The sequence below is a fragment of the Pelodiscus sinensis genome, chromosome 8 (assembly GCF_049634645.1).
Source record: "Pelodiscus sinensis isolate JC-2024 chromosome 8, ASM4963464v1, whole genome shotgun sequence".
Classification (NCBI taxonomy): domain Eukaryota; kingdom Metazoa; phylum Chordata; order Testudines; family Trionychidae; genus Pelodiscus; species Pelodiscus sinensis.
This window is the reverse complement of record NC_134718.1, coordinates 31,395,114-31,422,694: the sequence shown is the minus strand read 5'-3', so window position 1 is coordinate 31,422,694 and position 27,581 is coordinate 31,395,114. Positions and strand designations below refer to the sequence as shown.

At 43.8% G+C, this 27,581-nt stretch overlaps 1 protein-coding gene across 3 annotated transcripts; it reads left to right on the top strand.

The window, feature by feature from the left end:
- The first annotated feature begins 16,335 nt into the window (after positions 1-16,335).
- On the top strand, positions 16,336-25,818 carry LOC142830399 (uncharacterized). 3 transcript variants are annotated; one of them, XR_012905604.1, is made up of 4 exons: positions 16,336-19,684; positions 19,786-20,006; positions 24,177-24,256; positions 24,361-25,818. XR_012905604.1 is itself a non-coding variant. In XM_075934964.1 (2 exons), exon 1 carries the CDS (start codon positions 20,063-20,065, stop codon positions 21,287-21,289), a length of 1,227 nt encoding a protein of 408 aa, XP_075791079.1. In that variant the 5' UTR covers positions 20,024-20,062; the 3' UTR covers positions 21,290-24,256; positions 24,361-25,818. The 3 variants fall into 3 exon arrangements, 1 of the variants encoding a protein (XP_075791079.1); XR_012905603.1 differs by having other exon boundaries at positions 16,336-20,006; XM_075934964.1 differs by lacking the exons at positions 16,336-19,684; positions 19,786-20,006 and having other exon boundaries at positions 20,024-24,256.
- The last annotated feature ends 1,763 nt before the right edge of the window (positions 25,819-27,581 follow it).

The window sequence follows — 27,581 nt, the reverse complement described above, 5'->3', positions numbered from 1 at the left end:
GTTACGTCTAGTGCTTTCAGTTAATGATGGTTTCCTTCTAATGCCACTTTCCCTTCATTACTGCTTTGTTATAATTTAACACTTTTCCATTTATCCGTTGGTGGTTGACAAGCATGTCTCAAATCACAGTGTTTACATGTATATAAAATCACAACACGAATGACTGCTCAGGCACAAGAGTGGGTTTTTTTTATACTTTTTTTAATAGATTTCAAAGTACAAGGATACATTTGTATTTAAAAAGTGTCAGTGATGGAGTGATCACTGTGACCCTAAAGAAGTTATTCTGATGGGGTGCATCTACACAGCAGGGCTTACCTCGAAATAAGCTATGCAAATTGAGCTACGTCAATTGCGTAGCTTATTTCAAAATAGGGAGTGTCTACACAGCACTTATTTCGAAATAGAGCACTCTTCCTCTGACTTCCCTTACTCCTCGTAAAATGAGGGTTAAAGGAGTCAGAGTAAGAAGTCCTCCAGTTTGACAGTATTTTGACATTATTTTGAAATAACTGCCTGCTGTGTAGATGTGGACTAAGTTATTTCAGAATAACGCTAGTTATTTTGAAATAATGCTGCTGTGTAGATGTACCCATGGTTCATTACCTTCACTGTTTTTTTTTTTTTTTAAAGGAATGTATGCCTTATTTGTATTCTGAATTTGTCTAGCTTTGACTTCCAGGTAGTGGATCTCATTGTACTATTTCTGCTATACAGTAATTACGCGTTTAACACATTTTTGCAATAGCACGATTTTTGGGGGGGGGACATTTTTCAAATAACATGACCGTCCCCAAAATAACACGAAAATAATCAAGTGGCGGACTACTTTGTGAGGCAGTATAAGTTGGTGAAAACAGTGGTAATACGCATGAGCGGATGAATACACGTGGTCACAGCGCTCCACTCACTCACTCACTCACTCACTCACTCACTCACTCACGTGTTTATCTTTGTGTTTTAACAAACTGCAGTGACTTGTGTTGCTAGATATCTAATGTTGATGCTGACGACCCAGCACCAACAAAAAATTGACTTTGCCACCACCACCTGAAACACAACCCCCTCCTTTTCCATGATTTTTAATGGGAAAATTGACCCCGTATAGCACATTTTTGCTTAGTACGAACGTTTTCAGAAACGTATCTATAGTGCTAAATGAGGAATTACTGTACTGAAGAACCAAATTTCTGGCCTCTATATAACTGTGTAGACTGAGAGCAATTCACTCTTACCCTTCCTTTGTAAAGCTACAGTTATTGAGCTCCTAGAGTTGATTGCTATAAGGCATGTTTCCCCAACATCTTTAGCCATTCTGGTGCTATGACTCTGAACCCTCTTCAATTTTATCAACATCATTCTCAAATGTTGGGTACTAGAACTGGATGCAGGAGCACTGGAAGTTCCTAGCAGTGGGAGCCATGCCCAAAGTGGGGCCTGGCTGCACCACTCTGCCCCTTCCTCCTAAGGTCTTATCCCTGCTGTACCCTTTCCCATAGGTCCTGAGCCCACTCCACTGCTTCCCCCTGAGGTCCTGTCCCCACCACTCCTCTCTATACCCTTCCTCCCATTGCTGGCTGTTAAGGCAAGTAAAAAGTGCCTGAGCCATGGCTCCCTGCCTCCACCCCACCCAGTCCAGCATGCCTGACTGGACACAGCTATATTCCAGTAGTGACCACAGTTGTGATAAATACTGAGCTTAAAATAACCTTCCAATGCAAAGTTCCCCTGCTCATACACCCAGGCTCATAGTATCATGTTGAGAAGCTAAGTTGGCAAGACTTATTTACTATAAACCCATATTATAATTAATTCTGAATGGCATTAATTAGCCACCTTTAATTATTGAGCCTGTGATGAGGTGTCCAGACCGACACTAAAAGGGTTAAGGGGAGCTAGAGTGCTCAGGGTGGTTGGTGGTAACTACAGGGCACGTCAGGCTTAACTAAGAATGAGGCCCAACTGGAGAAGAGCCAGGCAGCTAAGATAAAGAGCTTCAAGGCAGAAAGGAGGAGGAAGCTTGGGGATAATAGGGTTCAAGGTGCTCTCCCAAGAGCAGAGCTTTGGTAAAAGTTTAGAAGACACACTAAGCTACAGGGGTAGAGTAAGGTCCTGGAGTGAACATTGATAGAAAGTCAAGAACTGGCTCTCCAGGGAAAAAATCTGGGCCAATAGTGTCTACAAAGGGTCTGAGGAAAAGGGCCAGGAGATAAGGCTAGGTAGGGAATAGACCAGCAAAGAGTCTCAGGAAACAGATCTTAGCTACTTGCTACAGGTCCCTGGGCTGGGAACTTGAGCATAGGGAAGGCTTGGCTTTCTCTAATGACCACTGAGGAAGGTGGTGTAGTATGTCATGATACAAAGCGTAAGGACTATTGAAAGCCCAGAGACAAAGCATGTCAGGATGATTGGGCCAAGAGGTAGGAGGCTAATGACCCGGTGTAAGATCACTGGATCATGATTTAGGGGACTCTCGCCTCAGAAGGATGGGAATGAATGTGACCTGGATGGAGGGCTGTGTCATGAGACCACTAGAGGGGTGTAATGTAACAGGTCATCTGGGTGCACCGTTGTAAGGGTCAAATCAGAGCAAACTGCTTAGAACTAGGGCTACTTACAGCCCAAGACTGAGGGTCTTTTTCTATAAGGCACCACACAAGAGACAAAGAACATGTCAGCTGCTCATCTGGCCAGCAAGAAGTCTTCTAAACAATTCCCTTAAACACTCCAGCTTTACTTGTGCCACAACCAGCACCACTCTTTACACAGGTGAGAGGTTCTCAAAATCAATCCCACCAACTCCAAACAGGTTCTACTGATCCCAAAGGACCAGCCGTATTTTCAGGTCAATTTATACCTTAGATCTTACCCAAAAGAGCACACTGTGCCAGTCCTTTAGAATAAAAAAAACTAAAGGTTTATTAATAAAAAGAAGAAAAGGTCAAGAGTAGAACTGTTAAAGAAAGCACATTATGTACATCAATCACCAAGTTTTTGGTGCAGGATCTTAGCAGACATGTAATAAACTGCTAGCTTAAAAGTTTCTGGAGTACATCCTTGTTAGGATGGGTCAATGCTCCTTCCCAGCTCTCTGTTTACCCCAAAGATGCTTCTGAAATGAAGAGCAGGAGTGAAGACAAAAATGGAGGAACCCCTAGGCTCCTTTTATAATCTTGCTCATGGGGAGGGAAATCCATTGTCCTCCAGTGTGGTGGTACCAGTGTGGAGCTGATCGCATGATTAAGTAACTTCTCCGTGTTCTTATTAGGCAAGACATACCTGCTAGTCTGCAGGTTCCCAGCAGAATTCCTCAGGTGTTTATTTGCAACACTTAAGGGTGAGCCATTGTCCATGCAGCATAGCTATTCACTGAGTAACCACCCCCCACAATAGGTGGTTGACACCTGTGGCTGTCTCGCAGACAGAAAACATTTAAAATACAAGTACAGAGCCTATATTCATAACTTCACATGCAAACATACATGTATATGAGCAGTATAAATAGAATCAGCAAAGAACAAGTTTTCAACAGATACTTCACTTGGTCCACTTTGCAATGGGCATACACACACCACTATGTGCAATAATGATCTGCATGCAAACATTAAAATCCAATGTCACAAGGGGCTGCTCGCATCACAGGGGGTCTTGGAAGACCATCTGCTATGCCATTCCCAGCAATGAATGGTTGCACTCGGAGGTAAGCCACGCTCCTATGTACAGAATCTAATATCAGGTCTTCTGTCATCATGCCTGGGGTTGATGTCAGGCTGACAAGTCTATAATTATGTGGGTCAATGCTGCTGTCTTAACCTTTTAAAATACTGGTACAACATTAGCTTTCATCCAGTCCTCTGGAACATCACTGAATTTGTCCAGAGAGCGTCTTGACTAGATTGTTTAAAACTTGTAGAGGAAAGTTATCTGGATTTGCTGTCTCACTCTGGGACTTCTTGCTACTGTTTAAGATCTAAGAGAGTTACTGTTGGACTGGAAAGTATTTAGTCATGTGAGTGGAATACATGTGTCTTTTTCCTGAATACAGAACAGAGATATTTGCCGAGCATGTATGCCTCTCTGGCATTATTACTGACCATTCCACCGTTTCCACCTAGTATCTATCAGTACCTTTATGGCTGGAAAGCCAAAGGACACATTGAGGCACAGAGCCTCCCGGAGCGCCTCCTTGCATCCAACAGGCCTTCCCCTGTCTGACATAACATAGTCCTGAGTGCTGATCACAACAGCAATTTACACTAGTGTCAGCCGACGGTCAGGGCAGTGTGTGTGTGTATGCTTCCGAGAAAAGGTTTAACGTCCGTGTCTTTACTGCTAGGACCGGGGTCCCGTCGCAGAGGGTGGCCAGCAGGCCAACAGACGCCCCGTTATATAGGAAGAGCTTATTACACCTTAGATTTTAACTGCTAGAACACAAAGTTCCTTCACAGCGGGCAGCCTGGGAAAGGCTGGAAAGGTGCCCCAACAGATCTTGTCACCTGGGAGTGACACAGATCCAAACGCCCAAGCTCTCCCTATGTCTGTCCCTTTATGACCGGCTGAAGTTCTTTTAAATTGTGCTTGGTTCTGTTACAGCAACTGGAGGAGTCAGGTTAAAGCTTAAACAGTTACAGGTTTATTAAAAGACTTATAAAAGCATATGGTTACAATGGCTATTGCTCTATTTCTTAAATGCTAGCAAATATATATATGTCTTAAAAATGATCACAGGAAAAAGGTAAAGATAGAAAATAGAAATAATGGTACCAAGTGACAGCTTAATCTTTAAAGAGCTCTAACACTATGTATATATATACTTAAACAAAGGACCACATCCAGGTACAATTTTTACCCCTTTCTGTGCGCCTCAACTCCAGCGTGTCAGGCCAGGGCCGGTCTCTCAATTCCCAGGAAAGACGAATACGAGGTGGGCGTCCCCTTGGAACCTCGGGAGATCAAACACCAAACCCGACCAGCAGATAGATGGTAGATTGACACTCAGAGAAAATGCGCTGCTGGACCTATATTTATACCCCTGGGGGCCCGTATTCTCTTTCTTATCTAAGATGCCGAATTGTACTGGTCCATTTTGTGGCGCCAGTTCTTACAAGCAAGTTTCAAGTTAATTTACACTTGCAAGAGAGATAACTAAATTGTGAATACTAGACATTTTTTTTACTGGGCGAGAGATTCCTCCCCCCGCGGATGGATGTGTGTTCGTATCAATATGGGTTTGAGTCAAGGGCACTCCTTGGCAGCCTCTTGGTCAGCAATTGGCGTATCTCTGTTTACAGCCATTCACGGTCACACAGCCTGGGCCTTCTGCTCTGTGTGCCCTGTATGCTCCAGGCAAGCAAAAATGGATGTTAGAGGGGGGTTCCTGTCTGGCTACAACTAGTTCATATGTAAGTATATACAATTGGTGCTGCTGTTGCTATGTTATAAGGATAGAACTTGTTGCCAGTTTTCCTTGTGATCTCCTCCTCTTATGTTCAAGCATGGTCCATAATCACTGATAATGGCATCTGCTAGACCTGGAGGGATGAGGTGTGAATGAGTTGTTGTGAATGTCAGTATGCCTGAATATTTCACACTGCATTTCAATGCAGCTCTGAACAGAGGAAGGACTGTAGGTTATACTAGTTCAGATCAGCTTCCCATTGTGAAAGCTCCCGAGATAAAGTGTCGTGCACTTTTCACTGTGGGTAAACTGTAAATTGTATTTGAAATCAAATACTTTATAAAAATCGGCATGCCTGGCTCACCTCTTTAGGGTGACCATATTTTTCCAAATAAAAATGGGACAACCCTGGGCTGGCCTGAGATCTCCATCCTCACCCTGCTAATTGTCCCACCCAAGGTTTTTTTTAATTAAAGTAGGTCTATACTCAATTTGCTTTTGTTAACCGATGATCAATTGGCATGAGCAAATGGGACACATGCTCATTTTTGTCAAAAGTCAGGAATGTCCAGGACAGTGCCAAAAAAATGGGACTGTCCTAGCAAAAACAGGACCTATGGCTACCTTATTCTTCCTGGAAAATAACATTATTTGTGACTCCCTCGGGAAAGAGGTCTCTGTATTTAAGATTATCAGTTACCCACTTTCCATCTGTAATCCTGGTTTAAAAATCACATGGAGATCTTTGCTGTTCAAATTTGAATAAACTATTCTTGTTTGAACAGTATCCTTATTTTCCTAGTAGATGGTGTTTGACTACTGAAAGAGCCCAAATTTGCACAGTAAAGCAGTTCTCTTTCTCACTTTGATTCATAGCACACCTCTCACTCACTGGCACATCTGTCATGCTGGTGTCTTACCAGAACCCTCTTCAAGTTCTCTTCATTTTGTGAGGTGGAATAACAATCACTCTTTGTTTCTATCACAGACCTTCAGCTAGCAGACACTGTGAGGGCAGTGGGACTATTTTCCATGCACAAAGAGGGAGCATCTTTTGGGGGTGGGAGGGGCAAAAGAGTTGGTGTTTGGGATTCTATTCTGCTTTTTAAAAAGTCAGAATAGAAAGTGGTAGCCGTGTTAGTCTGTAACTTTAAAAAACAATGTATTTATTTATGTATTATCTATATCGATATAGATAAAATCATGAGCTTTTATGGGCAAAACTCACTTCTTTAGATGATTCATATATATATTTTTGTTAGTCGCTAAGGGTATGTCTACACAGCAGTGTTATTTCAGAATAACTGATGTTATTCCAAAATAGCAAAGTGCATGTCTACACTACAAGCCTTTATTTTGGAATAATCTGAAGCTGGAGGACTTCTTACTCTGACTCTTAAAACCCTCATTTCATGAGGAGTAAGGGAAGTCAAAGGAAGAGCGCACTTTTATAGCTGAATTACGCTATTTCAACTTAAGCTACGCCATCGACATAGCTGAAGTTGCGTAGTTTCATTTGACTTTAACCCTGCTGTGTAGATGTACCCTAACGTGCTACAGGACTACTCGGTATTCTGCCTTTAGTTCATCCATTCGAGGAGACTGCAGCTCCCATGTTGAGGAGAAAAGTGGGACAAACAACCTCTATTAGTCTCAAGACCTCTGTGTGCATGCGTTTTCAAAATCTAAATCCAGAGTGAAAATAACTTAAATTTCTTACAGATACTCTCCTATTGCAACCCGGTTTCCTGCTAACTCCTTAAATAGATCCCTGCTGGGTTTTGCCACTGCTTAGCCAGCTCTTGCCAGAGTTGCAAGCCAGGCTGCATCTGCCTACTTTCACCTCTGCCTAAATTTACATTAGAATCTTTGATTATTCAATGTCAGTATAACAGAGTTAAGGCACAGCATAGGCAGGAAAGATTCAAGCTTCCTCGGACTAGCCCCCTAACATACTTCAATGCTGATTTGGAGGGGCTATTATTAGAGGGGCGTGGGTAGTTTAGTGTCCGGATGCAATTATCTTTGACCCCTCTGCTTGTATTTATAACGTTACTATTGGGATATAATAGGTTTAATTGGAGGATTTCTTTGGCTTTGGGGATTTATGGAATTTGTGACTACTTTACATTGACCAAGGGCCCAGATAAATAGAAATGAATTGTTAATTGTCCCAGTGAAACACTGTTTTGTCAAGTCACTTTACCAATGTCGTTGAGGACTTTGGATTCATGTCATCATAATGAATAAAACAGGTTGGAGGCCCATAAAAACTGGGACTTCTCTAGCCAACTCACACAATGTGCGTGTTAATTTCAGATAGGGGTCTTGGCAATGTAGAGGATCAGAGTACCAGACTGTCTTCTGCTTGGGAAAACTAGATTTAATAGATTGTGTTAAAGGGAAATACAGCTGAAAGGTGTCGAGGACATTAACACCAAGGGTGGAGAGGAATTGATCAGGGCTGCAAAGGGGATATAATAAAGAGGAAGGAGATGAAATGAAGCCAAGGAATCTAGACTGAACATTGAGAGGGTGAAGGGGGAAGCTGCTTTTGGTGGTGGAGTAGTTTACCAGAGGAAGTGGTGGAAGCACAATTCCAGCACACCTGAGACTATATTGGAAGGACCATTCCTACCCTGGTAGGGCATGGATTACATGTTCCAATGGGGCTTTTATAGAACTCCCATATTTTCATGATTTGGAGAGAGAGAATGAGTCTGGTGTCCTCAATTCAGGTTTTGTGGCCAATGAAATGTCACTCACACTTTTATATATTTGCTGTTTTGTACAAAAGATATTTGTAAAATCAGATAGTATATTAGGTGGTGAGCTTTTGTGGGGCAGACCCACTCCTTGTTAGTCTTGAAAGTGCTACATGACTACTTTTCTTGTTTTACCAAGATAAGACTAACATGGCTACCTGTCTGTAAAATCAGGGCTCATCTAGACTACACTGAAGTTTCGAAAGAGGATATGCAAATTCCGTGGGAATTTGTGTATCTTCTTCCGATCTCTTGAAATTAGTCGGGGCGCAGTTTTTTTGGCAACCCCGCCTCTTTCGAAAAGAGGTATAAAATTCATTTTTTTGAGGAAGAGTGGCTTTTCGAAAAAGGGAAAAGGTTGCCAAAAAAAAAAAAAGAATCGCTCTGATTTAGTCCAGTTGGCAATAGTCTGCATAGCTAGTGTACTTCACGCTCTGGTCACACATCCCCATAATTGGCATGCCACATGCACCGCTGGCTGTGGGCAGGAGCCATATAAATGGGATATGCTGGCTCTGTGTTCACTGGGGACTCCCCCATGCTAGGAGAATTTCCAGATGAAGGAATGTAGCAGGAAGATTTTGCTTTCTTTGCGCCATCGAGTGGCCGAAAGGCAACAGGCAGTGTCTGGGGTTGACTCCTGACTGCATTTTCAAGAAACAGGAAGAACTAAAGTGTCTTCTGTGTTAAAACTTTGCCAAGTTATGTGCTAGAGCATACTTAGGAGTTACTAATCTAATGTAACTGTTTAGCCATACAATCCCTGCATATGTGACATATATGGAGCAAAGAAGCTGTTAGATGTATGTGGCACATTCTCTCCCTTAGGCTAGGTCTATGCTACAGCTTTCTCCAATTTTTTTTTTGGAAGAGGCTTTTCTGAAATTTGGCCTGTCTATACTGGGCCAAATTTTGGAAAATCCCCTTTTTTCAGAAGATCCCTTCTTCCTCATCGAATTAAGAAGACTGGGCTTTTGAAAGAGTGCGTTTGCACTTCTGCAGGAAAAAAGCAGAAGAGCAAACGTGTTTCCTGGATGTGCTGGAGTTTTTCTGGGATACCATCTCGGAAAAACTCCGTACCCTTCATTACTGTCTGCTTTTGTGAAGTAGCTAGCCTCCAGTGATCCTGTGGTATTCATTTTTACCCTATCCTGGTGAGTTTGTGCTGCAATTTTACAAACTCAGTTTGTATATCGATCACACTGCCTCCATTGTTTGTCCAAAGCAGGATAAAAGTACATTGGATAATAATGCTAAGAACCATAATACCAGTGTGACTTTCCTATAAGGGGTTATAAAGTAAATAAATAGTGACCTATTTCAGATTTGGGGGAGCAGGGGGGAGGAAAGGCCTTTCTACAGATCTGAAAAAAAGAGATGAATTAGAAAGTTGTACTCCAGACTTCTTACACCTGCCCAGTGGCAACAGAGGAATCGAAGTATTAATTCTCTGGATGGACTGGGACACGTACCTACTCTCTACAGCACAATGGTGTTGTGCTCATTTCTAGCACTTTAACTTACTCCTTCGTCTCCTGTTACCGTGGTATCTAAGTGAGTCACAGTTTTTAATGCATTTCTTGTCCACACCCCAGTGAGGCCAGGAAATACGATCCTCTCCACGTTACAGGTGGGAAACTGAAGCACACAAGGAGCCTTGCCCAGAGTCAGACAGGAAAACTGTGACAATGCAGGTAACTGAACTCACTTCCCTGGAGTCCTACACCAGAGCCCCAACTACTGGTCAATTCTGAGGCGTGAGCATCAGTAGAGACTAGAGATTGTCAGGGCCTGTAAATATATATGAATCTCTGGTTAGACTACTGTATGTGGTGTTTACTGTAGCATGAATTAATAGCAAAAAGAGTTATTTTGGACAGCTTAGATTTAGACCCTTATGAAGTTAAACTATTCAGAAGGGTGGTGGTTGCTGGCCCGTGCTACATTTGATGGTAAGAATTATCTCAGGAGTTAGCTAGGTGGCGCTAGAGCATCCCATATTGTGTGTCTGTACTAATATGATTTTGGAAGTATAATCTTTGTGACTGGCTTGAATGACCTGCTGTAAAGAAGTAGTTTTTGCTGTATGTTACTGCAGCTTTTTGCATAGACAATACAAGCCAAAACACTGGGGAAAAGTGCTAGAAGCCATAGTTCTGAGAAATAGTGTCTCAGCAGGCCTGGGGAAAGGAATCTTCTACCACAGCGTGAAAAGGGCAGCTGTACAGCTGAGGCATGATTAAATAATAGAATCCGAACCCACTCCGTAACAAGAGCCTTGCTTCATTTTGGAAAGCACCAGCCCTTCTGTAAGAAGAACAAAGGGGTGACTCCATGGGTGGTTTGCTCAATGCTGAAGGTGAAATTCCAAGGGCACTTTGGAATAGCAACTGACCAAGGGATACAGGGATAATAGTATTTTTGTGAGGAGAATTTTCTTAACCTCTAAGGTTTTTTCCTGTGGCTTTCTACCCTGGCAGGCCCACAGGTTGTGCAGCGTGGCTAACCAGGGGGGCCTGCTGAGCCCCTGGGCAAAGTGGGGAGGCATGCTACCATAAGGGGAGTGGCCTCCGGCAGAAGAGGTGGTATTAGGGCAGGCAGCCCTCAGAGCTATCTGGAGCATGCTGTGCACAGTGGCACCATTTATGGGGGTTATGGGGGTCATTAGCCCTCCTAAAATTTAACCCCCTGGATTTCATACTTGAGGTCTAGTTAAAGTCCATGCCCTAGCTCCAGAGGCAGTTCTCAGCTACAACAGTTTGTGCTGCTTCCAGCTTTGCCTCTGAGGCAGGGAGTTTGTTTATAAACAGATAGAGGCAGGGTGATAAAGATTTAAAAAAGGGCTTGTCATTCAAGTAATTGAAGGATCAATAGAGCAGCATGAAAGCATTGTTGGGTTCTCCTTTTAAAAGGGGGGGGGGCGCACAAAATAGGGATCAGTAGTGGTATGGTTCAGGGATCTGCATATGGACCCCTACTGTTCAACTTTTCGTTAATGTTCTTGAAAATAGGGTAAACAGTGACAAGGCAACATTTACAGGGGATACAAAATTACACAAAATAATTAAGTCCAGAGCTGACTGCAAAGAGTTATAAAAGGCTCTCACAAAACTGGGTGATTGGGCAATACAAGGGCAGATGGAATTCAGTGTTGAGAAATGCAAAATATTGCTCATGGAAAAATGTAATCCCCATTACCCATACAAAAACGATGGGGTCTAAAATAGCTGTTACCACTTGTGAAAGAGTGGGGTAACCTTTCACTCCACCAGGGCCACGGTCGGGCCCTCGACCTTACCCCACTTGGGGGTTTCCCAGTCTATTCTGCCTCTCCAGCAGTTCACGTAACCCTTAGGTTGTCCAATGGTCTTTCTATTGTACCCGCTTTTGGCAGGTGGTGTAAGGGGACCTGGACCCACCCTCTCTCATGGGTTCCAGCCCAGGGCCCTGAAGACAAGTTCAAACACACCCTTGTCTGCCTGATGGGGACTCCTGCTGCAACTCGTCAGTCCGCGGGCTCAGGCAGGGAACCCCGCCCTGGGCTACTTCCTACCCCAGTTCTACCCGGAGAACTCTGAGTGTCCTCTCAGTAGTCTCCTCAGCGTACATGGGCTGTACGCAGAGGCCACCAAACCTCCCCATGACGGAGGGAAAATCTATCCCCTGCTTGCTCACTCAACTCCCCCCCCCAGCTCTCTCCCGCCCCTTTTGTATCTCCTGCCCCGCTCCCACTGCTCACCCCTCCCTCCATGATGCCTCGCCGACGTACTCTGGAGCTCCGACTCCTCTTCCCTTATGTCACCAGCGACAGGGCCACACCGCGGCCACAATGCCCCGCCCCAGGGCTGGGGTGCCATGCCGCTCAGCTGAGCCATGGCCTGCGAACAGTTGGCACAAGTGGTGGGCCATGCCCCGCGCTCCCCATACAGTGCGGGTGCCAGGGCATTCTGAGTGCGGGGCGACGGTGCCCCGTCACACCATTCAAGAAAAATCTTGGAATCATTGTGCACAGTTCCCTGAAACATCTGCTCATTGTGCAGTGGCGATCTAAAAATCTAACAGAATATTGGGAATCATTAGGACAGGAATAGATAATAAGACAGAAAATACCATATTGCCTCTGTATAAAGTCATGGAATGCCCACTTCTTGAATTCTGCATACAGATTTGATCACTCTATTAAAAAAAAAATATTGGATTTGGAAAACGTACACAAAGGATAGGTCCATCAGTGTCCACTAGCCAGGATGGGGAAGGATGGTGTCTGTAGCTTTTGCCAGAAGCTGGGAAAGGGCGATAGGGGATGGATCACTTGATGATTGCGATTGCCTCTTCTGTTCATACCTTCTGAAGCATCAGGCATTGGTCACTGTTGGAAGACAGGATCTTGGGCTATATGGAGCATTGGTCTGACCCAGTGTGGCCATTCTGATGTTCTTATATAGAGCCCAAATGTATCTGCCCCCTTGCTGTAACCCACTAGACCCCCACTCCTCTCCCAGGCTATGTCTACACTGCAAGGCTTTTCCGCAAGAGGTAATGCAAATGGAGTGCTCATTTGCATAAGTCATGCTCATATTTGCATTTCCTCTTCGGATCCCTTTTGCGCATGAGGTTTTTGCACAAAAAGAGCTGCATAGACAGCTCCATTTGCATTTCCTCTTGTGGAAAGCCTTCCAGTATGGATGAAGCCCTAGAGCTGAGAGATCACCCAGAAATCCTGACCGTGGCTCTCTCCCCTCCCCCCACTCACTCCCCACAGAGTTAGTAACAAAGTTAGGAAATATATTAAAATTTTAAGGCTAACCAGTGTCCCTTAAGTGACTTTCCACAAGATGCCAGAATATATCAGTATTAGAGCTGAGTGGGTCTCATATTTATTTAATTTTCTTTCTTTTACATAGGAATTGGCCCGTCAGCTTATTGCTTAGTTATCTGCCAAAAGCCCCTAGTTTTCCAGTGCCTTGGTAGCCCTGGGAAAGAGGTGATGTGTGTATGTGTGTGTGGAGGGGGTGGGGGGCAGATGGGTCAGACCCCCCAATTTGCTGCTTGGCTTGTACTGAACATGCTCAGTGACACTGCTGAAGTTGCTGTCCTCGATCTGCCCCTTCATGCTCTCACTTTCCCCCGCCCACAAGCATGGCATTCACAGGTCAGTCCTCCCCCCACCAAAATCTGAAATGGCACCACTGTCTGCACGGTGCTCTAATGGTGATATAAAGGGGTTGAGGCTATAGCTGCCACTGCTCTTGTGGGAGCAGCTGGGAGCCCCAGATGCATTTGAAGTGCTGGGCCCCAGGCAACTGCTATCTTTCCCCTTCTGCCCCTCTCAGCAGGTGTGGGTCCAACCAGGTTATTGGACAGCTTTGGAAGTCATGGATTGAGGAATTAGTGCTTGAAAGGGGAGAAGGCTGGTACCAAAGTTTTTCCACTGCTGACAGCAGCAAAGAAGTGGAATCACATCCTTGCTGACTTTCGAACCCCTCCCCCCCAAAACCCATAAGCAGATGAGAAATATGGTCAACTCTGTCAAACACAGGGTATGTCTACATTACAAAGCTATTTCAACCTTAAGTTCTGGCAATGTACAGCCACTGCAGTAATTAAACTGCTTTTGCATGTCTGCACTGTGCTCCTTGATTCTGGGGTGCATGTCCCCACCAACCAGTAGCTGCCAGTGCGGGGCATTCTTGGATAGCTTCTGAAAGGCAGCGACAGTTGATGCAAGCAGAGCAGCGTCTTCTCTGACACTAGCTACATCAATTTGACTCTGCCTCTCATGGAGGTGGCATTAACTCAGTGCAGCGAGCGATTTACATCAACAGGACTGACAGTTCAGCATAGATGCTTACAGAGTTATGTTGCCATAAGCTTCCTTACATCCATCTAATTCTGTCGTGTAGACCAGGCCACAGACTGCCAACATCCTTAGAGAGGCACAAGACTTAGTCCTGACAGGTTGTGAAAGAAAGGGGGTGTATTTGTGTCTCATGCAACTTCACTTACTCTTCTCTACATGGGAGTCAGCACTGGGACCAAAAAGTCAAAGGAAAGCATGCCTTGGAAGTGGGTTTAATGAAGCCTTTGGGTGAGGCAGATCTGAGATATTGGCAAAGAAAGGAAGGATCACTATGCTATAAGAAGCTTCAGGGGGTAGCCATGTTAGTCTGTTAGGGTATGTCTACACTGCCACCCTAGTTCGAACTACGGATGCAAATGCAGGCATTCGAAATTGTTAATGAAGTGGGGATTTAAATACCCCGCGCTTCATTAGCATGATCTCGCCGGCATGCTAGTTTGAATCACAGCTGATTGGAACAAGGAAGTGCGCGCCAGGACGCGTTAGTTTGAACCAAACCCCTTGGTTCGAACAGACGTTACTCCTCGAAAAATGAGGAGTAACATTAGTTCGAACCAAGGGGTTTTGTTCGAACTAATGCGTCCTGGCGTGCACTTCCTGGTTTGAATCAGCTGTGATTCAAAATAGCGCACCGGCGAGATCGCGCTAATGAAGCGCGGGATATTTAAATCCCCACATCATTAGCAATTTCGAATGCCTGCATTTGCATCCCTAGTTCGAAGTAGGGTGCAAGTGTAGACATACCCTTTACAGAAAAAAACAACAAATGGTCTGGTAGCACTTTATTGTGCTACCAGACCGTTTGTTTGGGGTTTTTTATGCTATAAGAGTGGGGCCTGAAAGAGAGTACAGCCACCAGCACAGACCTAGAAAGCAGCAAGTCCAGGACTGAGATGCTGGGACACTAGCTATTCCAGGCTATCTGAAGCAATAGTAATGGCATTTCTGAGCAAGTGCTTCACATTTTAGATGTGTTAGTGATGTCTCTGTTTTGTCATCGTTCACTAAACAGCGTGAAAGCTCCCACTCCTGTCTGGAGTATCTGTCTTCCGTAAGTAGCTATTGATTGATAATCTACAATAGATCTCTAGAAAAAGTAAATATAAATATATATTGATGAGCTGTCTGTCTGCACCCATCTATCTATGTCTGTACAACATGTGATCAGGCTGGTAACATAGGTTTCAGTTTAGAATGATAACTACAATTGACATTTTAAGTAAATAATTAGTGGCCCCATGGATCTTCAGCTCCTTTGAGACAGGACCTCAGTTTTGAGGCTGAAATTGCTCTCTGTGTGCCCTGAAGCTCAAACTTGACCCAAGGTTCATGTGTTCTATAAGCAGCAGCTCCATTTGTGTTAAGTGGGAAGTAGCTTTTTAAAAGTTTATTCTTGACATACAGACTGTAGCAGAAAACTAGCATTGATCCATCAAAGTGCCTTGAGCTAGGTAAAGAGATGCTGTGGAATTTCACATCCCTTTTGTTCTTTGGAACAAATGTCAAATTGGGAAAAAATGCAATAAGTTTTTATGAAATGTATCATTGACATTTTCAGGATGCAGGTAAGTTCAGCAGATTCCATGCTGTCTGGAAAAATGGATGGCAAATATGGGATCCTTCAGGGAGGTACAGGGACTGTCATTCCCACAGTGTAAGAACTGATGCAGAGTAAAGTCTGGGATCAAAATGGTTTCTCTCGGATTCTTCATCTAAGACTAGTCCTTAACAAAACGGACTGTTTTGCCAAATTGTTTCTTGACCTCTGAAGTATAGGCGACATTGAATTTATTAAAATCAATTTTAATTCCTACAATGAGAATATTAAAACTTTGAAAAGCTTTTATTAGTGCCATAAAGGTTAGATATATGTGACTTAGTACCATAAGGGTTAGATACGTCAATGGGCCGCATGTTATATGCAAATTGTTGAAACAAAAGGATTCCTAGGAAGGATGAATTTGTTTTGCCTCAGTGGTGGTCTCTCTCAGTGAAATCTGAGAGGATGTTTCAGTTCTGTCTTCATGCAGCTACTCAATTAAATTAAGAGGCGGAAATCCGTAGGCTGTGTCTAGACTGGCAAGTTTTTCCGCAAAATCAAATGATTTTGCGGAAAAACTTGCCAGCTGTCTACACTGGCCGCTTGAATTTCCGGAAAAGCACTGATGATCTAATGTAAAATCATCAGTGCTTTTCCGGAAATACTATGCTGCTCCCGTTCGGGCAAAAGTCTTTTTCCGAAAGACTTTTGCCTGAAAGGGCTGGTGTAGACAGGATAGTAGTGTTTTCCCAAAAAAAGCCCCGATCGCGAAAATGGCGATCGCGGCTTTTTTGCGGAAAACCGCGTCTAGATTGGCCACGGACGCTTTTCCGCAAAAAGTGCTTTTGCGGAAAAGCATCCTGCCAATCTAGATGTGCTTTTCCGAAAATGCTTTTAATGGAAAACTTTGCCGTTAAAAGCATTTTCGGAAATTCATGCCAGTCTAGATGTAGCCATAGTGTAGTTGAAAGGAAAACTGGTATACTGTTTATCATTTCTTATTTGAGGAAGAAGGTATTTAGTTTGCCTAATAGCTGACAAGCCGCCATTGCTAGAAATAAGCATAGTGTGCCAGTGGAATCCTGAGGATACCATTTTTTGTTGGCCTGTTTCTCTGAATTCTGGCCTAGACATCAATGAGAGATCAGATCTTGAATCTGATGGGTCCAGTCCATCAGACATCCTAGTTGGTTTTAGTACTGGTGTAGGATTAAAACCAGCAAGTCCTAAATCTTGGACTAATAAAATTTTCAGTTCTCATAAATAACCCAGTAATATTTCTTACTGGTGTGCAGGTTCTTGACTTCCCATCTTTTCCTGTTCTAGGCTTTGTACATACACCCACACAATGTTCCTGCCCCAAAGAGCTTGTAATCTAAATAGACAAATCAGAGTAGAAAACAGGAAGTGTCAGTTGTCCAAACTTTACAGTTATAGAGCAGGTATCCTCATCCCCAGCCTTAGCCACAAGACCGCTCCCCCTCAAGCTTTTATTTTGCTTTTATCCAATTAACCAGAAAAGATGAAAAAAATAGAATGCTTAAACCTCGAACATCCAGGGATGCCTCTAGCATTGGAACTTGGCTACCAGTCTCTTCCTCTAAGCCAGGGGTGTCCAAACTTTTTTCAAAGAGGGCCAGATTTGATGAAGTGAACATGCGTGAGGGCCGACCATTTTGCCTGACATTCTTTGAACCATTAAAATTAAACACAAATTAACTATTTTATGCAAAGTTTATTGCAAACGGCATACTTTTCATTTCGTCACATGGATGACAAATCTAAACAGGTGTTAAATCACTCTGCCTTTCATATCTGAAGGCCAGATTAAAAAAAAATCCAGGAAGCTGAAATATATGTCAGGAACATTGTAAAGTACATTACGTATTATTGGTAATAGAGGTTGTCTGTCAACTTTTAAGTTCAAAAAATATGAACAGGAACATAACACCAAGTATACATGTTGTGTCCAAATATATTTATAACTGATTTAGACCAACTGACATTAACTGAGATTTTACAATGTATTCATCTCAATACATATGGATTCATTGGGGGCCATAAAAGATAGATATTGCCAAATTACCTGTGGGGCCGTATTAAACCGGAACACGGGCCGCAATTGGCCCGCGGGCCGGACTTTGGACATGCCTGCTCTAAGCACTTTACCATATAGATTCTCAGATCCAAACTCTGCTTTAATCACAATTAAGTGGGCTGCAGCAATTTATCCTGGGCACATCACTTTAAAACAGGAGGTCAGAGATATAAACAAGCCTTTGTTACTTGCAGTGAAGATGAGCTGTGATCCTACAGTTACACCCTCCTCATCATTATAGCTATGTTGTTAGTAGCTGAGATGCCATTAGAGTCTGTCTCCTCCCTGCCTTTGCTAATTAATCACCTCTCAAAGGGACAGCTTTTGACAATTAAATACTTTTCTTTAGTATCCAGGGCCCAACAGCATGGAGGAGTCCAGTCCCTCTCTTGTCATTACATTTGAGTTCAGCACCAGGAAGTGACATCAGCAGGCCAGCCTATTCCCTACTCGCCTCCTGCTTCATGTTTCTTTCTTAATGATCACTGGCCATTCTGGGTGTGTGTGTGTGTGTGTGTGTTGTTGTATGTTGCTTTTTAGGAGGATACACAGGGTAAGTAACTCCACCTTCTCTCTTTCCCAAGGGGACTTCAGTATAGAGCCTTAAGAAAAAAAAGAACAGCATCCTTTTTAAAGGTAGATAAATAATGCATAATTACTCTAATTTTGTCAGTAACCTAAGAATGGTTGTCCAGGTCAAGAAAGAAGAAAGGACGATCAATATTTATTGATGTCTGAATTATGTTCCTCCAGACTGAAAAATTAACTTCTGCTGCTGCTTATCAGAATCCACCCTGTAAGTTGACAGATCCTGGTGCGCATTGCCAACCAGGGAAGGAGCAGTTGGATTTCTTGGACAATGTGACTACATTCAGCCAATGAGTAGAGAGAACAGATTGGCATGTATTTGTGACAATATAGTGCAGGAGGACATCAGTGGCCACCCACACCATTGTTAGGTAGAGCAAGCACTCAGTTAGGGTATGTCTACACAGCAAAGTTATTTTGAAATAACTGTTATTTCGAAATAACTTTCCTAGCATCTACACAAGCCACCTGCTATTTCGAAATTAAATCGAAATATTAGAGGGCTTATTTCAAAATTGGTAAACCTCATTCCATGAGGAATAACACCACTTTCAAAATGGCTATTTCGAAATAAGTGCTGTGTAGACACATATTTCGATATAGGGGGCCTTCAGCTTTCCCAGGATGCCCTGGTGGCCACTCCAGCCTCAACCAAGAAACTCCTCTCCCTTCCCCCCCTCCCTGGAGCCCTTAAAGGGGTTGACTCTGGTCACAGTGCCTGTGCCAGCTCCAAGCCTGCCAGCCCAGAGCCAGCAGTCACTGCCCCAACCTGTTCTTAAATGTATTATATCAAGTGCCTGACTGCTCACTGTAGCTTGTTCATTGATTGACACTGTAAAAAGGAAAACGACAGTGATTACCTGAAGTGAAACTGAATTTTAAATTGTCATCCGGTGCCTGCAAAACCCTCTTGCCCATTTGTAAGTCTACACAGCAGGGATAACGTCGAATTAAGCTACGCAACTTCAGCTACGTCAATTGCATAGCTGAAGTTGAAATAGCTTAACTCGGCTTTTGGTGCTGTGGAGGCGGTGGTGCAGGGTGAGCACTGGCAGCTGGTTACTTCTGGAAGCAGGCAGTGTTCCACCCCTGCTCCTAACCCTCCCACTGTGTTGTTACATAACCGTTACACTTTACTTTCTGCAGGAGACAAGGAGTCACCCCCCACAGTGGAGGAGACCAGGCCTTGCACCACCAAGGTTGAGCAGTCTCCTGCCACCACTGCGAGGAAGAAACGTAGGGTAGTGGTGGTTGGAGACTCTCTTCTGAGGGGAATGGAGGCACCCATCTGTCGCCCTGACAGTTCATCTCGAGAGGTATGCTGTCTGCCAGGGGCCTGTATCCGAGATGTTACGGAGGCATTGTCAAGGATTATCCGGCCCTCTGACTACTACCCCATGCTACTCATCCACGTGGGCACAAATGATACTGCCAGGTGTGACACTGAGCGGATCAAGTGTGACTACAGGGCTTTGGGAGTACGGGTGAAGGAGTTTGGAGCGCAGGTGGTATTCTCTTCGATCCTTCCTGTCAAAGGTAGGGGCCCGGGCAGAGAGAGGTGCATCCTGGAGGTGAATGCCTGGCTACGAAGATGGTGTCGCCAGGAGGGATTCGGCTTCCTTGATCACGGGGTGCTCTTCCAGGAAGGACTGCTTGGCGGAGATGGAGTTCACCTTTCCAGGAGCGGGAAGGCCTTGTTTGGACACAGACTGGCTAACCTTGTGAGGAGGGCTTTAAACTAGGTTCGACAGGGACAGGTGAGCCAAAGCCCACAGGTAATGCTGAATGTGCGGGACTGGGAGATGGGTTGGAAATGGGGGGGACTACGGCCTATAATGGCAAGGAGAAAGGAGGGTCAGGGCACAACAGGGAGGCAAGATCAAATCAGTATCTTAGATACCTATATACAAATGCAAGAAGTATGGGTAATAAGCAGGAAGAACTGGAATTGCTAACCAATAAATACAACTATGATATCATTGGTATTACAGAAACCTGGTGGGATGGGACGCATGATTGGAATGTTGGTATGGAAGGGTACGGCTTGCTCAGGAAGGACAGACGGGGAAAAAAGGGAGGAGGGGTTGCCTTGTATATTAAAAATGTACACACTTGGACTGACGAGATGAACGTAGGAGATAGCTGTGTAGAGAGTCTCTGGGTTAAGCTAAAAGGGGTAAAAAACGAGGGTGATATCATGCTAGGAGTCTATTACAGGCCACCTAGCCAGGTGGAAGAGGTGGATGAGGCCTTTTTTAAACAATTAACAAAACTATCCAAAGCCCAAGATTTGGTGGTGATGGGGGACTTCAACTATCCAGACATATGTTGGGAAACTAACACAGCGGGGCACAGGCTATCCAATAAGTTTCTGGACTGCATTGGAGACAACTTTCTGTTTCAGAAGGTTGAAAAAGCTACCAGAGGAGAAGCTGTTCTGGATTTGGTTTTAACAAAGAGGGAGGAACTAGTTGAGAACTTGAAAGTGGAAGACAGTATAGGGGACAGTGATCATGAAATAATAGAGTTCATGATCTTAAGGAAAGGTAGAAGGGAGACCAGCACAATTGAGGTAATGGATTTCAGGAAGGCAGATTTTGATAAGCTCAGAGAACTTGTAGGTAAGGTCCCATGGGAAGCAAGACTGAAGGGAAAAACAACTGAGGAGAGTTGGAAGTATTTCAAAGGGACGTTGTTAAGGGCCCAAAAGCAAACAATTCCGCTGTGTAGAAAATATGGCAAAAGACCAGCTTGGCTTAACAAGGAGATCTTGCATGATCTCAAAATAAAAAAGGAGTCATATAAAAAATGGAAACTAGGACAAATAACAAAGGATGAATATAGACAAGCAACACGGGAATGCAGGGGCAAGATTAGAAAGGCAAAGGCACAAAATGAGATCAAACTAGCTACAGGCATAAAGGGAAACAAGAAGACCTTTTATAAATACATTAAAAGCAAGAGGAAGACCAAGGACAGGGTAGGCCTACTGCTTAGTGAGGAGGGAGAAGCAGTAACAGGAAACTTGGAAATGGCATAGATGCTCAATGACTTCTTTGTTTCGGTCGTCACCGAGAAGTCTGGAGGTGTGCCTAACGTAGTGAATACAAGCAGAGAGAGGGTAAGTTTAGAAGATAGGATACACAAAGAACAAGTTAAAAATCACTTAGGAAAGTTAGATGTCAGCAACTCACCAGGTCCTGATGAAATGCATCCCAGGATACTCAAGGAGCTGATAGAGGAGGTATCTGAGCCTTTAGCTATGATTTTTGAAAAATCATGGCAGACATGGGAGATTCCAGAAGACTGGAAAAGGGCAAATATTGTGCCCATCTATAAAAAGGGGAATAAGAACAACCCAGGAAACTACAGACCGGTCAGTTTAACGTCTGTCCCAGGGAAGATAATGGAGCAGGTAATTAAGGAAATCATATGCAAACACTTGGAAGGTAATAAAGTGATAGGGAATAGCCAGCATGGGTTTGTGAAGAACAAGTCATGCCAAACTAATCTGATAGCTTTCTTTGATAGGATAACGAGTCTTGTGGATAAGGGAGAAGCAGTGGATGTCATATACCTAGACTTTAGTAAGGCATTTGATACGGTCTCGCATAATATTCTTATTGATAAACTAGGCAAATATAACTTAGATAGGGCCACGATAAGGTGGGTGCATAATTGGCTGGATAACCGTAGTCAGAGAGTTGTTGTTAACGGTGCTAAATCCTGCTCGAAAGGGATAACAAGTGGAGTTCCTCAAGGGTCTGTTTTGGGACCCGTACTGTTCAATATCTTCAGCAATGATGTAGATATTGGGATAGAGAGTACGCTCATTAAGTTTGCAGATGATACCAAACTGGGTGGGGTTGCAACTTCTTGGAGGATAGGGACATAATTCAAAATGACCTTAGCAAGTTAGAGAAATGGTCAGAGGTAAACAGGATGAGGTTTAATAGAGAAATGCAAAGTGCTCCACTTAGGAAGGAACAATCAGTTCCATACAAACAAGATGGGAAGCCACTGTCTAGGAAGGAGCATGGTGGAAAGGGATCTAGGGGTCATAGTGGACCACAAGTTGAATATGAGTCAACAGTGTGATGCTGTTGCAAAAAAAGCAAATATGATTCTAGGTTGTATCAACAGGTGTGTTGTAAGCAAAACTCGTGAAGTCATTCTGCCGCTCTACTCTGCACTAGTTAGGCCTCAGCTGGAGTACTGTGTCCAGTTCTGGGCGCCACATTTCAAGAAAGATGTGGAGAAATTGGAAAGGGTACAGAGAAGAGCAACAAGAATGATTAAAGGTTTAGAGAACATGACCTATGAAGCCAGGCTTCATGAACTGGGCTTGTTTAGTTTGGAAAAAAGAAGATTAAGGGGGGACATGATAGCGGTTTTCAAATATCTAAAAGGGTGTCACAAGGAGGAAGGAGAAAATTTGTTCCTCTTGGTTACTGAGGACAGGACAAGGAGTAATGGGCTTAAAGTACAGCAGGGGAGGTTTAGATTGGACATTAGGAAAAAATTCCTAACTGTCAGGGTGGTCAAATATTGGAATAAATAGCCAAGGGAGGTGGTGGAATCTCCCTCTCTGGAGATATTTAAGAACAGGTTAGATAGACATCTGTCAGGGATGGTGTAGATGGAGCTTGGGCCTGCCTTGAGGGCGGGGGGCTGGACTCGATGACCTCTCGAGGTCCCTTCCAGTCCTATTATTCTATGATTCTATAGTTCCAGTAGCTAAATGTTGCCTCCTCTCCTTTGCTAAAAAAGAATTGGTGCAACTTTCCTGTGGCTGTCTCTCAACTGGTCTCTTCTAACTTAAAATCTACCTCTGTGCCAGTGTAGGGATTAGCACACTTCCACCAGCCCACTTACCTCATCGTTCCACTCAGGTGCTTTACGTTAGTCTTCTCCTGGGTTGAAGCAGGAAGTTTCTACTTGACTCCGTACCACTGCTGGGTGCCCTGACTACATAATTCTATACCTCTTTACTCAGCATTCCATGATATGGCACAGGGCAAGCAAGTAGTTTGTTTTCTTCTCTAGCACAGTGTCCCTGGAGGATGCACCATGCAACGGAGAATATGCTGCCTGTAAAGTTCAGAGCAAAGGACTGTTTCTGAATATATTGCATTTAATTCAGCCCCACTCCTTCACTTGTTTTACAAAGAAAAAAACCAATCACTCAGCTCGTGTATTAGTGAGTAAGTTCTGAGAAGGTGTTATTCAGTTGTAGTAAATCATAGAATGGAACCATGCATTCATAAAACATTTTATGCATCCATACATCAATATTTCAACATGGAACACAGACATCAACATTTCATTTTAACTACATTGCAAATTTCCCTGTCAGGGAAGAAATTTGAAATATTCAATCCAGCCCAAGATGGTCTCTAACTCCCACTTTCCCAAGGGGTCATGATGACTTCATATTTGCAGTGCCATCATATATGAGACACCAGGCCTGATTCTAGCCTAGTAAATCTCCATTGCAGCCCATGCAGTTACACAGGAAAAACCCGACCCATTTTTGCCCTTGTTAGACTTCTCTTTTCACAGGATAAAGGGAGATCTAAAAGCCATGGATGAAAATATATATACGGGGGAAATGTTGCTATCAAAATTTCCAGAGTACTGTGTCGGTGGGAGATGCTCTTCTATCGATTTACCTTATCCTTCTCGGTGAGATGGAGAATTGGAATTGACCAGAGAGTGCTTTGCCCTCAAATTAGTGGGTCTACATTAGCCTCACTAAGTTGACACCTGCTGCATCAATTGCAGCCATGTGGATCTTCCCAGTATTGAAGACAAGCCCTCACAGTTGTTAAATATTAACTTGGCTCAGTGATACAATTAGATGGTGGACACTTTGGTAATCACTTCAACAGAATTTAACAAAATCCTCTTCAAATATCTCTTTTAAGCACAAAGCTCCGAAAGGGATGGAAGGGATTCTGAACAATCCAGGAATCATTATAGAACCAGCTAACCAAACACAAGAAAAGTAAGAGTGAATCGTGTGTGACCCCTACTGGGAAAAATATGAAAGGTTTAGGTCATCTGCAAGTTTTTCAACTGATTTCTTCTTTCATGCCTATCATACCACAGGTTCTGGGATTTGCATTCACAAGGACAAGGTAATGAAAGGTCAAGACAAAGTTGGCTTCCTTCTGCTGTTTCCATAAAGTAAGATGTCTACATGGCTGTCAGACAAAACTATTCTCCCTGAATGTTGAAGAAGCTGAAATATTGATCTGTGAAGATACACAGAGAGAACTCAAGTTACTGAGAATGTACTGATCTAGGATCTTTTCCCCTTTACCTGGCAGCTACTACTGAGTATATGTGAAAACATTTTCTTCCCCTAGAATTGCCAGACCTCATTAAGGCATGGAGGTCTTCGAAAGAGAACACATTAGAAATCAGTGAGAATCTCCTAGGAATTTTTATGCAGACAGTGGAGTAGAATAAAACTTGGTTTTTAAAGGCACTGTGTCTTTGTGATATCTTGAGTTTGAAAGTACTTTACGAACCATGAGTACTAATAGGCAATAACTAGTCAGTGAGTATAGTGGCTACTGTGTTCTCAGCAATAGCCCCCACAGAAGGGTGGGAATGCGGGAAATTGTCCAACACACTGAACTGATCATTTGTTTTCTACGAGCATGCCGAGGTCTTACCTTGATACAGTTTCTTTAGTTCTAACACTCTTCCAAATCTGTACAGCAGTAACAGCATTTGAGTATGATTCCACCTTGTGACATGGGACTTTGAACTATGATTTGCCCCACCCACAAGAAATCTGTCCAGGGAGACTGATGGTAGCACATAAACCACCTTGGATTTCTGGACCTGGAGGAGGCTTGTGTGTCTTTGTTTTGATATATTCTCAGAGTCCTGTCTCAATTCTTTAAGTGTATTTCCCATTGATACAACCCTTAAAGTAGAATTATAGGCATTACATTTCCTGCATAGGTTAAAAAAGACAGCATGTGTGTAACCTTTGAGATCTATATTAAATAGTAATGGTATCTGTCCCTCACCATAATTTCTAGGTAAAGACTAGTTGTAACTCAAGACTAGGAGTGTGATAGTCTCTATAGAGTTGGTAATGATCATCCTGTCCTGAAAAAAGAGAATGTGTAGTGTGAGAAGCACCTGCCCCACACAAAGAAATGGGAACTGACTGGGGGGAAAGAAAGCGCTCTTTCCTTGTTAGCGCATCAAAATGTGGATATGTGAAGATATGAAACCTAATGGCTCTGGCTCAGGAAAATGTTCTTAAAAGCATGTAATCAAATTAAGACAATACATATCAAATAATTTGATATTACTGTATATGCATTGGCTGCAAATTCAACAGTTCCTCCAGACAGGCATTTTAAAGACATTAGCAAGCCACTTGTCCATTTGGGTGGTGAAGTAAATTTTTCTTTCTTAGTGGTAGCACCATAGCGCAGCTGCAGGAGCCAGGAGGTTGAGAGATCATGTCAGCTAGGGGAAAATCCCTCTCATAATTAGAGGGCTTGAGAAGAGAGCTCCTTCTTGGATGAAAGCATTAGCACCTCTATGTATGTTGTGGTTTTAAGAATTCAAATCTACTCGATAACAAAGAAAGGGTATGTCTGCACTACCACCCTAGTTCGAACTAGGGTGGTAATGTAGGCAACCGGAGTTGCAAATGAAGCCCGGGATTTGAATTTCCCGGGCTTCATTTGCATCTTGCTGGGCGCCGCCATTTTTAAATGTCCGCTAGTGCGGACTCCGTGCCGCGCGGCTACACACGGCACGGACTAGGTAGTTCGGACTAGGCTTCCTATTCTGAACTACCGTTACTCCTCGTGAAACGGAATAGGACGCCTACTCCAAACTACCTAGTCCGTGCCTCAAATTCCGGGCTTCATTTGCAGCTCCGGTTGCCTACATTACCACCCTAGTTCGAACTAGGGTGGTATTGTAGACATACCCAAAAAGAGAGGCCGTTGTTTTTGTGTCTAGCACTAGGGTGGGCAAGACAGCATCCATGGGCCAGATCTGGCCCACAGCTGCCCTGCTGCTCCCCCACCCCCCAGGCCAATTGAGACTCCTGGCCTGGGGGCAGGGGAGCATGTGAAGTCTCCTCCCACTGTGGTACCTAGAGTGAACTTCCAGCTGTTTTAAAAGAGCTGGTGCTTCTCTCTAGGCGGGGGGGGGGGGGGGGGGGGGGGGCGGCGGGGGAAGGGGGAGAGGGCAAGGGAGGGGTAAAGTCTTCATGCGCTCCCCCACCTCCAGGACAATCAGGGTCTGTAGGTGGGGAGGATGAGAAGTCTCCTGGCCCTGCCTCTTCTGCCTGAGACCCTGCTGTTACCCGCACATATTTCTCTATCCCTTCCACACTTTAGGGACATACACCTTTACCCAGTTCCTAGGGCTCAAGGTGCAACCCTGATAATTTAAATACTCACCCTTACCCAGTTCCTTGGCTCAGGCGTAACTTGCTGTGGATTTGCAGGATCTTTTGCCACTGAAAGAGCCTTACACAGTAATATTCTTATTCTCTATTTATTGACAATTCGAGCAAGCAGAATACACATGCTAAGTACACAGTGTCATGCTCATCAATCCTGATAAAGGCAGGCAGCCTTCCCCTGTTGGCCAGGCAAGGCCAGTCTCTCTGGATGTTAGCTGCTGCACATCATGGTTGTGCAGAGGAATCCTGGTAGCTCTGGTCTTAGGCTGTGTCTTGGAGGTGAGTTCTTCCAGGTCTTCCCTCCTCCTTCTTGGTCTTCTCTTCTCTTCTCTTCTCTTCTCTTCTCTTCTCTTCTCTTCTCTTCTCTTCTCTTCTCTTTTCCTTCTCTTCTCTTCTCTTTTCCTTCTCTTTTCCTTCTCCTTCTTTTGCTTTTTGGACCCCAGTTTATATAGTGAAACTTGAGTTCCGCTTAGCTACACCGTAACCAATTATTTTAGTATAATTTTACTAAATTATACAGCAGACAGAAACAGTTACAAACCAGACAGAGATCACACAGACGAACAATAGGAAAGTGAGGACAATAATCATAGAATACGGATTCCACAATCTCAACTATTGATAAGCAGTTTCTTGCCAGACAAAATGCTCTTAACTAAGTTTTCTCTACCCATCTTGATAGCTATGTGTCTTTATCTGGTGACAGTGGGTGCTATTAGGACAAAGTTTCCTTCTCAGCCTGGTGTGACACTATTTTAATGCAATTTAGATGGAATGTGAGTATGTGACTCCAGGCTTTATAGCTAATGGCTTCTGCTCTTCAGTCTGGCTGCAGAAGAAGGCTTCCAATACAGAAAAAACATATTGTTACACTGCCCCT

Excerpts from the sequence above, each read along its gene's own strand:
- LOC142830399 (XM_075934964.1), top strand. The coding sequence starts at position 20,063 with ATGGGGGGGACTACGGCCTATAATGGCAAGGAGAAAGGAGGGTCAGGG.